At 43.0% G+C, this 17,587-nt stretch overlaps 1 protein-coding gene across 9 annotated transcripts in view; it reads right to left on the bottom strand.

The window, feature by feature from the left end:
• MVB12B (multivesicular body subunit 12B) overlaps window positions 1–17,587 on the bottom strand; it is a 165,910-nt gene that overhangs the window by 63,190 nt on the left and 85,133 nt on the right. For all 9 annotated transcript variants that reach the window (XM_077283634.1, XM_077283633.1, XM_077283631.1 and 6 more), the window contains 3 exons: window positions 17,458–17,554; window positions 15,702–15,831; window positions 10,545–10,673 (listed from right to left, as the gene is read on the bottom strand). In XM_077283634.1, the coding sequence (XP_077139749.1) occupies window positions 10,545–10,673; window positions 15,702–15,831; window positions 17,458–17,554 (356 nt within the window). The remainder of the gene's footprint in view (window positions 1–10,544; window positions 10,674–15,701; window positions 15,832–17,457; window positions 17,555–17,587) is intronic.

Genomic DNA, 17,587 nt, shown 5'->3' with positions numbered 1-17,587 from the left:
GTATCCTCAAATATACACAAATGTATCATACTAAAGTGAATAAATGTTTAGGATCACACTGTATTGGGGATGGCAAATAATAATAGTTTCACTTTTTTAGGTTGAATTCATTTTATCTATTACTGCAATGCAATGCTGCTTTCTCCTGCAATGCTGCTTTCTGGTAAGTCTATTTTTTATTGCCTTCGCCATATAAATTAGTAATTGGGGGGTGTGGCTGTGGAGAGGGTGTGGCTGTGGAGGGGGTGTGGCTGTGGAGGGGGCGTGGCTTAACATGCAAATTTTCGACGCGCTACGCGCGCCACCTATTCCCCTCCCTTCTTCGGGGGGGGGGGCCCTTTGCTCAATTTTGCTATGGGGCCCTGTGAAATCTATGTACGCCCCTGCAACCGCTCCATACTTGTAATTAGAAGAAACTCCATCATATTAGGTGAAGACTGACACAATTACAGGAAACTTAATGGAAACATGAAGATTCAGAAGAGTTGTTCCGGTGCACGGGGGATTTCACACCGTGGGCTGCTGGTGCCACCTTAATCCGAACAGATTGCTAAAACATCAGAGGATGGGTCCACGTGAAAGGAACAGACAATACGGTCTTCGTACGGTCAGCTCTGACACGTGCCGTTCCTCCGACGATCCTCCTACGCAGACAACTGAGCATTACCAGATCGGCATTTCTGATTGATCAGACTGTCTACAGATCCGCCTCCACCTGTCAACACCTAGTTGTTATTTTATTCATAAATTTACAGAAAGGAGGCAGAACATGTGTTGGTATGAGTGCAGCGTGTAGGTACGTGTTCACACTGTGGCCACCTAAAAGACGTACTGTTTTTATCTTAGAATGCAAAGTATTTACCGTACTAAAAACAGACTTGTCAGGAAAGGCGATCAATGCTCCTTAAAAGCCATTTACATGACCCCTCAGTATAAAAAGGGGTTTTGCACTTTCAGCAAAGTGGACCCCAAAAGCTGGCAGGCATGTATAAAAACAAAGCCAGCTGGTACTCGCCTTCATACGCTCCACCACACCGGTCTTTTGGCTGCAGCGCTCATATCACATGAACAGAGTGGCAGCCAATCAGGGAGCTCCGCGGCCCCGAGCGTCTTGTGCTGTCAACTCTGTTTTGCGCATGTATTGCAAGAGTTGCAAGTAATAACAGACACTGGGACTTGGAGAAGTGTCGGTGTCCCGGCAGATTGTGAGGTGTTATTTTTTTTGTTTTTGTTTTTTTTAAACAATCACCATGATAAATATCCTCTGAATTAAAGGGTTTAGTAAAACTGCTTGTATGCATACAATCTGTTTTTAGGGGCGTGGGAAAGGGGGATTTTTCAAGATGGCCTCATCCAGGAAATGAACTATGTTCATAACTGGATGAGGTACATAGATGATATTTTGTTTTTCTGGGAGGGAAGCACGGAGGGTTTGCATAATTTAATGTCTAAATTAAATGACAACGATCAGAATATTAAACTTACTTTTGTCTTCGGCAGAAAAATTGATTTTCTGGACATCAGTATTCAAACAGATGATCAGGGCAGAATTCAAACTGATATGTTCAGAAAGCCAACGGCTACCAATTCCCTACTTATGGCAGATTCATCACATCCGAGATCTACTATCCGTGGAATCCCTATCGGACAATTCTTAAGAGCAAAAAGAATCTGCTCTAATGAACAGAACTTTGAAAAGCAATCAGTGGATTTAGCCGCAAGGTTCACCCAAAGAGGTTACAGCAAGAGATTGATTAAAAGAGGATATTGGAGAGCCAAAAAGACCCCACGAGATCAGTTATTATATGGTCTTCCAAAACATCATGATCATACGGAGAACATTGATCAGGTACGTTTTATTTCTACGTACAACAATAAATGGCAGGATCTTACCCATATCATCCTTAATCATTGGAATGTTCTGAAGAGTGATCCCATTTTAAAAAGGGTTTTGCCTGTAAAGCCGTCATTTGTGGCTAAAAGAGCGGCTAACCTAAAAGACATTCTAGTGCATAGTCACTACGAACCAACAAAAAACCTTGATAGGGTGAAAAAGGAAAAAGGTCGGGTTGGATTTTTTCCCTGCGGTTTATGCAAAGGATGTCTCAATCACGTAAAAGCCTCTATTTTTTCAAATCATGATGGCACCCGTAACTATGATATACGGAAGCATTTGGATTGTTCATCAAAGGGAGTCATTTATCAGGCTAAATGTACCTGTGGAAAAATTTATATAGGTCTAACAACTAGGGAGCTTAAAATAAGAACTCGTGAGCATGTTAGGGACATCCTAAAAGCGAAAACCACAGAAGATATTAGCACTCTCAAGACTCTCCCTAGACATTTTAAAAAATATCATGGATGCACTACTAATGATCTGACCATCAGAGCCATAGACCAGATAGATCTCGGGATTCGAGGCGGGGATCTAGGTCGAGTTTTGGCTCAATTGGAGAGTAAGTGGATTTTCCGTTTGGGAGCCATGAGCCCACAAGGGTTAAATGAAAATCTAGGTTTTGCAGCATTTCTTTAAATTGGATATAATAGGGCATTTTAAAATTAAGGGAGAGAGTGGTTCTAGTCTCACCTTATTTTAGTGTTTTTATTGTGTATTATTCTCTATTTTCTAATTGTTTTATTTCTTTCATTAGATGGGTGCTTATGAACCATTAGATTGTGGCCATATAAGGGGGAGAATCTTAATATTTTTTTCTACATGCATTAATGGAGTCTGGTTTTCGGATGGATAAGCGAAAGACTTGGGATTGGTGGCAGCAATTTCCTCTACAGAAGACAGAACATCGAGTTGCAGAGACAAGAATTTAGTTATACCTATTACTAATATATTATTGTAAATATGTTATATTCACTACTGTGAAAGTTATTGACATTATATTTAGATTTATGTTATTATGTTATTCTGCATATGATATTTATTGATGGGAGTATAATTTAGAAAGGTCATGTTGTTCTTAGTTTTTCTTTCCATTGAAGCGTTCAATGAAGATAGTATACAGTGGGGTATTGATAGCAATAGGAATAGATAATAATAGGCATTATATTTAATTCACATTATATGATCTTTGAATAATTATTAATTTATAAGTAGATTTTATTTCTTATTAAGGCACAGAGCACTTTATATTCATACTAGTAGACACTGTATTGTTATAAATAGCACTACATGGTTCATTTAGGACCCTGGTTCGTTATAAGCACTTTATTTAATGTACTTTTTTTTATGGAGCGCTCTAGGAAGATAACATTAGGCACTGAGCACTTTATATCTATAAGTATAGACACAGTATTTTCATAACAGCACTTTATGGTACAACTGGACTCTGGTTGTTTTAAGCACTTTATTTAATGTTCACATCACTATTAAATAAAATATATTTATTATATTTGGCGGTCACGTATATTTATTGGCGCATTCACTTCTTGCACCTTGATATTTTTTGCACTAAAATAGCCCCTAGTATATCTTCTCAATTTACACCAGGATAGTTCGATAACATAAGACTTCTCGTCCATTGATGCCTGTCTTGCGGAGCGCATGCGCATTACACCCCTAGTCCCGGCGCGCTGAGATGCGCTTAGTATCTGGTTACGTCTGCGTGTCACGCAGCGTTCCAGTTAGCGCAGTCTCAGTAGCACTTGTTTATGAAGGAAGGGGATGGAAGTGCTATGCGCCGCTGAGCTTGATAGATATTCACAATTACCCCTCCCTCCATGACGCATCGTTAGATGATAGGCTGCATTTCACATAAGTAACCACCCCTTCTCTCACTGGGTTACGCCCCCGGAAGAAGCTTACGGGCGAAACGCGCGTCAAAGGGGCGCACGTGGAGGGATCGGTGTGCTCAATATTTGTTATTCACGTCGCTGGCTCCTGAGAGTACCATTCATTTGTAAGTAATCTGTGATATTACCGCATATAACCTGTCAGTGTTAGACTATGTTATGAGATATTGAGATATTGAGATTTAGCAAGTGGATATACTGGCTTTGGTACGTGCGGTATCCAGTATACTACTAGTGATATATAAGGTGATTTCCTATGGGATTGTTATATCACAGCAGTCAGTGATGTATGTGTTAGTCTATTTAGACAAAATTATTTGACATTTTATTTTGAGTTCATCCGGTCTATTTCCTCGGATACTTTGTTTATTTATGTCATGCTTTGTTTATAATGTTTTATTTTTTATGTTTAATAAAGTACTAATTTTTAATTACATGCATATGGGTCTCTTCATGCGGCAAAGAGAATATAAGCCCGCAATTAGTAGGATATTCATTGGAAGTGCCATTATTGGTAACTTGAGAGGACTTATTAAGAAAAATCAAAACATGGCAGCAAAAAAAAAAAAAGGAAAGAATGAAAACAATGTCCAGACATGAATAATGCACCGCATGATTAGTTTGTAACAAAAAGGGCAAAGATAGATTAACCTATGATTGATAAGAAATGTGAGAACTGATCAAGACAAGCATGTGAGCCTCATGATTTTCATGCCTAAAAATGCCAGTTTTATTCCCCTTTCCTTGTTCACAATGGCAAAGAGAAGCGAGGTGCCTGAGAAGACTAGAAATGCTTCGACAAACAATAGACACAGGCTATATTCACATGTTGCGTTTTTGCTGCTTTTTTATGCAAATTTTAAAGGGAACCTGTCACCCCGTTTTTTCCGTATGAGATAAAAATACCATTAAATAGGGTCTGAGCTGTGTGTTACAATAGTGTATTTTGTGTACCCTGATTCCCCACCTATGCTGCCGAAATACGTTACCAAAGTCGCCGTTTTCGCCTGTCAATCAGGCTGGTCTGGTCGGATGGGCGTGGTGACATCGCTGTTTCTTCCCCCAGATCTTGCTTATTTTTCCGTTGGTGGCGTAGTGGTTTGCGCATGCCCAAGTGCCGAATCCACTGCACAGGTGAGGAAAAAGAGCGCGATCTGCGCTGTTCCCCTGGTGATCGGTGGGGGCGGCCATCTTCCTGTGGCCGCGCGTGCGCAGATGGAGCGCTCTGCTGCCCGGGGCTTCAGGAAAATGGCCGCGGGATGCCGCGCGTGCGCAGATGGAGATCGCGGCGGCCATTTTCCTGAAGCCGAGATGCGAACACGGCTTCAGGAAAATGGCCGCCGCGATCTCCATTTGCGCACGCGCGGCATCCCGCGGCCATTTTCCTGAAGCCCCGGGCAGCAGAGCGCTTCATCTGCGCACGCGCGGCCACAGGAAGATGGCCGCCCCCACCAATCACCAGGGGAATAGCGCAGATCGCGCTCTTTTCCTTCAGCTGCGCAGTGGATTCGCCTGTTGGGCATGCGCAGACCACTACGCCACCAACGGAAAGATGAGCAGGATCTGGGGGAGAAACAGCGATGTCACCACGCCGATATGACCAGACCAGCGTGAGTGACAGCCCAAAACGGCAACTTTACAAAGGTATTTCGGCAGCATAGGTGGGGAATAAAGGAACAAAAAATACACTAATGTAAAGCACAGCTCTGCCCCTATTTAACGCTATTTTTATCTCATCTTGAAAAAACGGGGTGACAGGTTCCCTTTAAGCTGCATTTTACAGTACCAGCAGTAGCTATGAGATGTCAGAAATCTCATGTACACACGCATGTTTTTTTTTTCCCCCTGACAATTGGAAAACTGCATTTTTGAAAACTGCAGCATGTCACTTTTAGTGTTTTTGCAGCATTTTTTTCACCCATAGAAAGCAATGAGTAAATGTAAAAATGCAGCAAAAATGCATGTATCAGGCTTTTCTGTGTATTTAGTGAGAAAAGCAAGCACAGTAGTATGTGAAACATTTATTTTTGTGATTTTTCCAATTTTAAACCATAATGTCTTGGTCTCCTCACCTGAGAATGGCAGTCAGGATTATCACAGTTTAATTAAAATTAGTGATGTGCTAAAGTAAACATTAGCTGACCAAGGTGTGAGATTGAACAATGTCTGGCCCACTCAATTTCCAGACCACTGTGTCTAAGGGTACCGTCACACAGTGCCATTTTGATCGCTACGACGGCACGATCCGTGACGTCGCAGCGATCGTATGATTATCGCTCCAGCGTCGTAGACTGCGGTCACACGTTGCAATCACGGCGCTGGAGCGATGCCGAAGTCCCCGGGTAACCAGGGTAAACATCGGGTTACTAAGTGCAGGGCCGCGCTTAGTAACCCGATGTTTACCCTGGTTACCAGCGTAAACATAAAAAAAACAAACAGTACATACTCACATTCCGGTGTCTGTCCTCCGGCGTCTCAGCTTCTCTGCACTGTGTAAGCAGCAGAGCCGGAAAGCACAGCGGTGACGTCAGACGTCACGCTGTGCTCGCTTTCTGGCTGGCCGGCGCTCACAGTGCAGAGAAGCTGAGACGCCGGAGGACAAACACTGGAATGTGAGTATGTACTGTTTGTTTTTTTTACGTTTACGCTGGTAACCACGGTAAACATCGGGTTACTAAGCGCGGCCCTGCGCTTAGTTACCCGATGTTTACCCTGGTTACAAGCGAACACATCGCTGGATCGCTGTCACATACAACGATCCAGCGATGTCAGCGGGAGATCCAGCGACAAAAGAAAGTTCCAAACGATCTGCTACGACGTACGATTCTCAGCAGGATCCCTGATCGCTGCTGCATGTCAGACACAGCGATATCGTATGGATATCGCTGGAACGTCACGGATCGTACGGTCGTAGCGATCAAAGTGTGACTGTGTGACGGTACCCTAAGGCTACGTTCACATTTGCAGTCAGCGCCGCAGCGTCGGGCGCCGCAGCGTCGCCGCATGCGTCATGCGCCCCTATATTTAACATGGGGGCGCATGGACATGCGTCGCACTTGCGTTTTGCGCCGCATGCGTCACTGCGGCGCCCACGTCCGGGCGCAGAGGACACAGCAAGTTGCATTTTTGCTGCGTCCAAAATCAATGAAAAAAAGGACGCATGCGGCGCAAAACGCAGCGTTGTGCATGCTTTTTGCTGCGTTTTTGTTTGCGTTGTGCGTTGCGGCGCCGACGCTGCGGCGCACAACGCAAATGTGAACGTAGCCTAAGTAAACAATGTCTCCTAATGGAAACATTAGGACAGTGCATAATGGGACTGTGCAGGAATCATTGGGAGAACGTCCAACGATACTGTGAGGGAATCATTAGGAGAGCGCCCAATGTGACTGTGCGGGAATCATTAGGAGAGTGCCCAACGCAACTGTGCGGGAATCATTAGGAGAGCGCCCAATGGGACTGTGCGGGAATCATTAGGAGAGCGCCCAATGGGACTGTGCGGGAATCATTAGGAGAGCGCCCAATGGGACTGTGCGGGAATCATTAGGAGAGCGCCCAATGGGACTGTGCGGGAATCATTAGGAGAGTGCCCAATGGGACTGTGCAGGAATCATTAGGAGAGTGCCCAACGCGACTGTGCGGGAATCATTAGGAGAGTGCCCAATGGGACTGTGCAGGAATCATTAGGAGAGTGCCCAATGGGACTGTGCAGGAATCATTAGGAGAGTGCCCAATGGGACTGTGCAGGAATCATTAGGAGAGTGCCCAACGCGACTGTGCAGGAATCATTAGGAGAGTGCCCAATGGGACTGTGCAGGAATCATTAGGAGAGTGCCCAATGGGACTGTGCAGGAATCATTAGGAGAGTGCCCAACGCGACTGTGCAGGAATCATTAGGAGAGTGCCCAATGGGACTGTGCGGGAATCATTAGGAGAGTGCCCAACGCGACTGTGCGGGAATCATTAGGAGAGTGCCCAATGCGACTGTGCAGGAATCATGAGGAGAGCGCCCAATGCGACTGTGCGGGAATCAATAGGAGAGTGCCCAATGCGACGGTGCAGAAAACATTTAGAAAAGTGAACAATGAAATATCAGAAGAACTTTTCCCCCTTCATTTTCAAGGTCGGTGGGGGTCTCAGACAGCGAATGATAAACCATAACATAATAATAATACAGGAGAGCCCTGTTAAGAAGCATTGCTCCAGAGGCAAGAATCCTATACTAATGGGATTCTCTTTATGTTGCCGGAAAGCTAGTAATATAGATCTCCATTTCAGAATTCATATACCCACAAGCCCTCATTGCGGCATATCAGTAAATATTCTCCACTGTTCAAACATGATAAGTGGCACCGAGCATTTGTCTCACATGCAGCTCATAAAATCATGATAACTTTGGGAGAGACATAAACATCTTGTCAGAGAAGCCGGCCGCTCATTACAGACACGCCAGGCTATGTCATACATCTACAGACAGACAGACAGGTTTTACCGTACGCCATTAATTGAACTTTCAATTATTCCACAGAACACGGTGCGTTTTAACTCAACCAGATTACAATACATTTTATTCTGACGCTTGTTTTATTTGCCGAGTAAAACAAAACTGATTCAATTTCCCTGCAAAGCCATAAACTGCGGAGATACATGAAGCCCAAAATGAATCAGGTTATTTGAGAAGGAAAGAGATGCCAATTGAATCCTGCAGAGAATAGTGTGTCTCACTTCCAGGCGATGAGCTGCCATTAACTGATCAATGATGAATAATGAGTCTTTTTATACACGGTTAAACTGTAGGAGCGTTACCGGTAAAAGATGACACCATACAAAGACAGCGATGGGACGGAACTACACTCATCAAAAATAGTTGTCATTCATGGTTGCGTTTTGGCAGGCATGGGGCATCGAGAATATGCATTTCAACTGGTATTTTAGATCACTGGTTATATGAGAAGATATATGGTCTTACTGGAAACTATGGGCAGCAACTAAACTTTTGTGTTGTTTTCATACGGATGGTCCATGGAGTATCCAGTGGTATACATACTACACTTGAGGGCATGACTTGAGAATAATTACTCGACAACTCTTCAAGAACATTCAGAAGGTTCCCGGAAAGGGGACTGTCCTACTCGGCTCCTAGAAGAGTTGGCAACTCTGCCAGGTGCCACAAAAGCCTCCTTGACACCAGCACTTCCAGAGGCTTCTTGCCTTGAGTAGAAACTCTGACATTCAGTCAGGAAATGAGATAAAATGAAGGTTGGAAACTGTTAAAACAATGGTGGTTACAATTTTATGATAAAATGACATCAAACAGTTGGCATGCATGGCTTATACTAGAAACCATACCTAAAAGAAAATGAGCACCTGAACAAACATTCGAATGGGCCCCCAACATGATAATCGGCAACTCAAGATAGAAAAGTTTAACATTTGATTCCCATTCCACCAGCTTTGCTCAATTTGCCTACCCCTTGTTTGCTAGCGTGGTACCTCTAGATAATTGATCCCTAAAATCATATGATCTCATGGTCTAGTTCTTTGGTATCTAGGACCTTAGAAGTGTACAAATTCTTTGTCCAAAGTTGTACTGTAAGCCAGTTTCATACGTCCGACATTTACTCTCCAAGAACAGACAGACATCCGGACCGGCTGAACCCAAAAACAACAAACTTGTATATGCCTATGAAGCTGTTGAGTTTGGGTGAAGAGACCAGTGGCTGTTCTGTACTCTAACAATTAACGTTACAAACAGAAGGCTATATGAACTGATCCAAATTTGTGTGTCAGCACTTCCCCAACTAGGGTTCATCAGAGAAAGACAGCAAGAATAGTACCCACTTAGCAATCTTTCATAGTGGGCATTGGATATTTGTAAAGGTTACCTAAGAGGGTGAAATATTTCAATCCATGTTTGCAAATAAGCAGGAGTTTTTAAGGATGTTATCAATACCATGGATGGTAGGAAGAACAAAAATCAATTTTGGAACAAATCAAGGCAGACGTCAATGGAAGCAAGGATCACCAAGCTAAGACTTGCCTACTCAATACATCATACGAAGAAGGTTTTCACTGGAATAAGGACATCATGGTCTGAAGAACAGATGGAACAAAATGAAGAAGACGACCAGCAACCCAATGGCTTGATACTATCAAGATAATGGAGAAGACGACCCTGGTGCACCTACCTAGGTATGCACAAGATCGATCTTCCTACAGATCGTACATCCGTCAAGACACCATGGCTGGAGATCGAGCCAAAGGAAGTTTAAAAAAAGAAATTGGTGGTGCTGACCCATCAATAACATTTATCAACTATCCTCAGGGTTGGTAATAAATGGATGAACAATGGGGCCCCGCTGATCACTAGAGTAAGGTACCAAAGCCCAGTTCTGGAGCCAGTCGAATTAACCAGTGGTTGTGAACACTCACTACCGCTCTATTTAATATTGACAACATTGATGGAGATGGCCAAGTACAACACTATATCTGACAGTTCCATACACATCCAGAGGAGCAGGAGAACGAGTCCGTGAACATCGTTCCATCCTAACCTCCTCCAGAGAGGTCCCAGTAAAGCAAAGTCCTAACTATTGTATACTGATTACCTATTCTTATAAGCAATAAGTGTTTTGTAGGATTCTCTCAGGATCGATTTCGGCCAAAGATTTTGTCAATCGTCTGGTTGGCTTTTATTTAATTCTTAGTCATGAGACACAGCTGATCTGGAAAGAGGCGATTACCTTGGGAGGTTTGGAGCAGATGCAGATGTGACCACAGCAGATGGGGATGAAGGCGTTGAAGGTTGTGGAGACTCGGGAGCACGTGGAACTCTTCCCATTCGATACCAGATGCCCATACTGTTCAACTCCCTGTATAATAGATTAAAAGCAAATTAAAGTCAAGATGTTAGGCAGGCAAAGTAAGAGTTAACATACATACAAATATTTAATTTTTTTCATGAGGCTTCAGTGTTGTGCACAAGTATTCGCCCCCATCCAAAACATCCGCTGTTATTGCATATTTGTCACAGTTGGCTTGCCCTGATTTTCAAACATATTCTGACTGTAGACAAAGGGACCCGAGTACACAGAGTTATTCTGTAAAACCATTACTGCCTATGTTTAACCCTTCCGTGGGGGCCAGGCAGCGAGAGGCTCACAGGGGCCAAGAAGCGAGAGGCTCGCGGGGCCCAGCTACATATCAAGTCCTCCCAGCTGTACAACTGCCCCATGTGCCAGAGAGACGGCTGTGACCTTAGGGGTTTTCATGTGATCTGTAAAAATTAATGGATTAGTTCTGTTCACTTCCACATCAAGACTAAGGGCTCATACCCACTTGCGTGAAATACGGCCGAGTCTTGCATGGTAACACTCGGCTCTGGCACTTGGGAGCAGAGCGTGCAGCTCCATGTATTGCTATGTGGCCGCACGCTCCACTCTGGAGTGCCGGCGGCAGAGCCAGGTATTAACATACGAGACTCGGCCGTATTTCACGCAAAGTGAGTTATGAGCCCTAAGAGAGAGGAAGGCAATGTAATGTCTACTGGCAACTGCCGGGACCAGCGGGTATCCAACACCTGTCCCATAATGAAAAGAGGTATCAATAGATGTGGTATCAGCTGCCCCTCTCACCTTTCGATTAAGAAATTATTAGAGCAGGATTGAAGGCACCCTAACACAAACGAAAATCACGTAAACCTGACGATATTTTAGGGAATTGTCCAGCAGTCCAATATGTATGGCGGGCCTCAACTGTGTGTCTCTCACTTGAATAGGGCAGGTTTTTATTTACTGGAAGTAAATAATTGATGTTTATACTGGCTACAAGTAGAGATCTTGAAAAATGTTGATGAACGAACACAAACTAATTTTTGGAGAATAGCTCTTCATTTACAATGAATGAGCTCAGTTTGCTGTAATTGGTTTATGTGCCTCTTTTGGGTCTTAACTCCATAGACAATTTTCGTTTTTGCTCTTTCGTTCTTTTCTCCTCTTCTACGATAGATGTATGAGAGCTTTTTCTAATAAAAAAAAAATGTGATAAGTTGAAAGAGCGCGGGGGAGAGCACAAGCCAGCACGGGGGAGAGCGCAAGCACGCGCGGGGGAGAGCGCAAGCCAGCAGGTCATCAAGAGCTCATACACTGAGAAATATTGCAGCATAAGGGTGAATAGGAAAAGGATGGCTTTCTTCAGGCGGGGCCGTGGGGGCAGCCTGTACCATATTCAACATCTACATAAATGGACTAGCTGCAGCTCTGGAAGCCTTCTCCGCCCCAGACCTCAGTCTGCACGACCAAGAAGTGAAGTTCTTGCTGTATGCAGATGACCTCCTCCTACTATCCCCAACGAGGAAGGCCCACAAGATAGCCTGGCAGTGCTGGAAACATTCAGAGCAACATGGGTGCTGCCAAACCAGAAGCCTAAAGCAAGCAGCAGAGGCCCAGAAAAGAAAAGCGTGAATAACCTGCTATGCCATCAGAAAACAACTGTACCACCTCAAGCCACTAGTGAGAGTCTGGCTTAAGCTATTTGAGTGTCATCACCCCTGTACTGCTAAATGGCAGTGAGGTATGGGGCCCAGCAACTTATCCAGACCAGACAAAGTGGGATCTCAGACCAACCAAAGTCTTCCACCTGGAGTTCTGCAAATATCTCCTCCAGGTCCATCGCAGCACCTCAAATATATAGCCTGTCGGTCAGAGCTGGGCAGATTCCCCATATGGCTCAATATACACAAGAGGGCGCTATCACAACAGGCGCACATACAGAGCAGCAACCCCAACTCCTACCATCGTAAAGCCCTGCTGATTTGGAGCCCAGAGAAAGCCAGGAAACCCGGCAGCCAGTCCAGCCAAAGTCAGCAACACACCCTTACAAAAGCCCAAATAAAGGGGACCTCATAGTGCTGCAAGAAGCGATACATAAAGGGATGGAAAAGTGAATTTGAGAACGTCCAGAAACTCACCATCTATCAATCCCTGAGGAGGGATTACAGTCTTCGGCCCCATATTTGGAGAGGTTACGAAACCCCAATGACAGGAAGACAATCAGCCTAGAAGTGGAATCAGGGCAGCACTGACAGCCATACAAGCCGCCGGAGAACAGACTGTGCCAGCACTGCAAGCAGGGGACCCTGGAGGACAAGGTGCACCTCCTGCTGCACTGCAACAAATACTCAGCAGTGAGGGCCTCTCATTTCCCGAGACTCTCCATCCATGGACAAGGAGAGAAAACTCTGCATCCTACTGGGGGAAGAGGAATTAACGGAGATGGGCGCCCAATATTTCACCACATGTCATAAGCGTAGAGGAACTAAATGGACTATTACTGCCCAAATTGTGCCCCCAATATCCCATACCAATAAACCCGATCCCCTCCCCTGTCACACTTATTTTTTTCTTGCTTTGGCAACAAAAATTTCATTTTGGACCTGCTAATAAAGTCTTTTTGAGGGAGAACACAGTTATAAAACGAACGTTTGGTTGTGGTTATCAATATTACAGGGACTTTACATACAGTGGCATGGGAAACTTTGGGCACCCCTGGTCAAAATGACTGTTATTGTGAACAGTTAAGAAAGTTGAAATGATCTCTAAAAAGGCCTAAAGTTAAAGATGACACATTTTGGCTATGTGCACACGTCAGGATTCTCTGCAGAAATTTCCTCAACAAAACCGGACTTTTTCTGCAGGAAATCCGCACGCGTGTGTTTTTCGCGTTTTTTGCCCGTTTTTTATCGGAGCTTCCCAATACATTAAATAGCGGGAAATCAGCGAAAAATCCGCAAAATTAATGAACATGCTGCATTTATTACCGCGAGCGTTTTTTTTGCGGAAAAAAAACCGCAACATGTGCACAAAAATTGTGGATTGCATTCTATTAATAGAATGCTTAATGGATGCTTTTTTTCGTGGTTTATCGCGAAAATCCGGAACGTGTGCACACAGCCTTTGTATTTTAAATATTGTAATTTTTACATTTTATAATATTACAAAAAAGGAGAACTGGCAGATGCAAAAGTCCAGGCAACCTTGGAGATTGTGAGCTCAAATGAGGTTTGAAACATTGGTAAAAAGTTAATTAGCCTGTTAGGGTCTAGGATAATGACAATTTTTTTCCACAATCTTTGGTTTGTTTTTTTTTCACCACTTAAATAAAAAACAACCTATACATGTTTGGCATCTGTAAATCTTAACCTGGAGAATCACAATGGCAGGTCAGTTTTAGCATTTAGTAAATATGGTACAAAAAATAAAAATGTGGAATAGCATTTTTTCAATTTCACAGCACTTAAATTTTTCTCCCTTTTTCCAGGACATGATATGGTAAAAGCAATGGTGTCGTTCAAAACTAAAACTCGTCATGCATAAACCAAGCCCTCACATGGCCATTTTGCTGGAAGAATAAAGTTATGGCTCTGGGAAGAAGGAGAGCACAAAAAAAAAACCAGAAATACCCCTGGTATTTAAGGGGTTAAAATAGAACTCTGTCCACAATGATCAAAAGGTATGAGTGGAGGAAAAAGGGCACAGAATTTCATGAAAAGAACATCTTGCCAACCATTAAGCATGGGGGTGGATCAATCAGGCTTTGGGTGTAAGATGAAGGTTTTACAATGGCCCTCACAGTCCCTTGATCTGAATGAACATCAATGAAAATCTGTGGCTAGACCTCAAAATAGCAGAGGATGCAAGACGACCCAGGAATCTCACAGAACTGGAGGAATTCTCCAAGATAGAATGGATGAAAATCCCTCAAAGATTTGAAAGACTCTTAGTTGACTACAAAAAGCGTTTAGAAGCTGTGATACTTGCAAAAAAAGGGGCACTACTAAGTACTAACCATGGAAAGTGCCCAAACTTTTGCATTGGCCCATTTTCCTTTATTGTAAACATACTACCCAAGGCCATTTTTCTCAAACGAGAAACAGGCAATACTCCATATCATATAGAACCATACAGCTCACGTAACAATTAAGCCACATGTAGATCAAGACTGCTAAACACTTGTAAATTAAAATATAAAATATTTTATCTGAACAAATATAGATTTCAGACAGATAAAACAGACTAGTATAAAAAAGGGGGTTCCTTAAACTATAAAACACACTTGGGGAGAACAGCTACAGAAATGGTACATCATAGAAAATTATCTACACTGTTTTGTTATTGGAAACAGATCCCTTACATATGTAGAAAATAGATCATTTTAGTCTCTGATTAATTAGCATTATACAGGTATTTTGTATTTTACTTTACAAGTGTTTAGCACTCTTGATCTACATGTGGCTTAATTGTCACGTGATCGGTATGGTTCCATTTTTCTTTATGTAGTTTTTTTAAAGATGAAAAAAATAAAAAATTAATTAAAAATCATAAGAAAATGTGTCATCTTTAACTTTAGGCCTTTTAGAGATCACTTAATCTTCAACTTGCTTAACTGTTCACAATAACTGATTTTGACCTGGGGTGCCCAAGCTCATACATGCCACTGTACTGTAGATGACATTAGTTTGGGGTCTAAAACCTGCAGGTTCCCTTTAATAGATCATTCTGTGCTCATAGACTGTCATTGCTCTCGGCAGCACATCTCATGCTTAGATAGTACAATGTGCTGTTGAAAACGATGATTACAATTCATTTCACACAATGAACGAGCATTTTGCTCATTCACTGCAAAATCAGCCGCCTTTTTACACTGCCCAGTTTCCGAGAAGTTATCTGGTTCACGATAATTGGCCAATGTAAAAACTTCCCAAGTCATTCCCTCGCAACCTCCTCTTTGACATCCACGGATGCCATTGTTGTAGTTGTACAGCTCCTTCACCGAGTGGCCTGAAAATGGATTTTTTGTTAGTAGTGTACAGGGCAATGAGCAGAACTGCCGATCACACTCACCCTATGAACGTATACTGAGGTGGGGCCTGTTTCGAGCGGCTCAGGATGCGGATGTCACAGATAGCAGCTTCCGTCGAGTCTCTTGGGATAAACTTGATACACAGTCGTTTTTTCCGAAAGGCAACCTCCTCTGTAGGGGAAAAAAGTCATCAACAGCTAAGTTTTCCAACATCAAAATTGAAGATTCCACAGGTTGTTCATTAGTTGTTTATGATGGACTTTAAAGGACTTGGAAAATGCTTTATACAAGACTAGATCCAACTTAGGGACACTGAATGAACACATTAAGGCTGCCGTCACACTAGCAGTATTTGGTCAGTATTTTACATCAGTATTTGTAAGCCAAAACCAGGAGTGGGTGATAAATGCAGAAGTGGTGCATATGTTTCATTATACTTTTCCTCTAATTATTCCACTCCTGGTTTTGGCTTACAAATACTGATGTAAAATACTGACCAAATACTACTAGTGTGAAGGCAGCCTAAGATTGGCTTTTCAGTCTATGCCAAGGGGGTTGTTCAGGACCTAACAACTGAAAAATTATCCTAAAGATAGGCAATAAAGTATTGGAAATCTGGTTCACAGCATAGTTCAGATTAAAATCCGAGAAACTCTTATTATTACGTATTGACAACATTTCTTATAATCAACGACATGTGGTTGATCTGTGGGGTCGTTGATGATTGTAAAAATTTTTACCAATGTGGAATAATAGTTTCTTGAATTTTAATCTAAATAATGCCGTGAGCCAGAATACTACTACTTTGCTGGACTTCAACACAGCAGGTTCAAGCTGCGTCCTGGGCTCAAGTTACATAGAGGAAAAGACAAGCTACTAGTTGAGAGGGTGTTTGCCTTTGAATTGCTATCTTAAGGGTACGTCATTAATGTGAGATCTGGCAGGGTCTGGCACTGAACACCACTATTGATGAGCTGAAGACTGCCAAGTCAGCAGCGCTGTGCATTTCTTAATGGCCACTGCAGGGTAATCGCCCACAGTACTGCACAGATATCGCCATATTGATGACCAATCCTACTTTTTGGCCATTCATTTTTAGGTCACAGCCAACCCCAACCAGATAAAGTGAAATTCTTATCATTTACACCCAACCAATGTAGGGGCTGTTATGTTCAGCTTAGTTTTGGCTGCAGCCTGAGCAATTTTCAGCTATTGGTGGTGTTGCTGGCTGACAGACCCCTCACTGATCTCATATTGATGACCTTTATACAGGATAAGACTTAAATCGAGGACCACAGATCAGCAGGGCTTGCCAAAAGTTGGATCTCCAATCAATCAGATTTTAAGGCCTTTTCCTAGGAAAACCCAGGTTAAAAAGCATGATATTCACATTCATTCGAAAGCTGAAAATGCATCAGAAGATGCTCTAGTTGGTTTTCAATGGAAACCACAATCTTATAAAAGGGGTATTTCCAGGTCATAAAGCATTGAAAAATCATGCAGTTATTATTGGTGGTGGTCTTATCTCCAAAACCCTTTGCAATCCCAAGAATGAAGAGTTCATAGAGATACAGGACAAGAGTTCATAGAGTTGATTCAGAACTCCGTTCTCCTTCTCCGTCACTCTGAAAGTAAACGGCATCATAGCCCCATTCAGTGGCTCCCTGCAGAGCCAACAGGGGTCTCAGAAGTTGTAATAAGGGTCTCGGAAGAGCAACCCCTACCAGTCATTAAGTGATGGCATATTTTAGCAATGATAGGAGGAGAATAAAGCTTCATACATTGACAAGTACTTACGTGTATCAACCGTCTCTTGGATGGGTATGAAGCCCACAGGTAATGTGTCCTTTATATCGATCAGTTTCATGTCTACCAAGACATTCCCTAAATGGCTCTGAAGAAGAAGAACAGGAACAAGGTGAGGAGA

Source organism: Ranitomeya variabilis, chromosome 2 (assembly GCF_051348905.1).
Source record: "Ranitomeya variabilis isolate aRanVar5 chromosome 2, aRanVar5.hap1, whole genome shotgun sequence".
NCBI classification, from domain to species: Eukaryota; Metazoa; Chordata; class Amphibia; order Anura; family Dendrobatidae; genus Ranitomeya; species Ranitomeya variabilis.
This window is presented reverse-complemented; position numbering and strand designations above follow the sequence as displayed.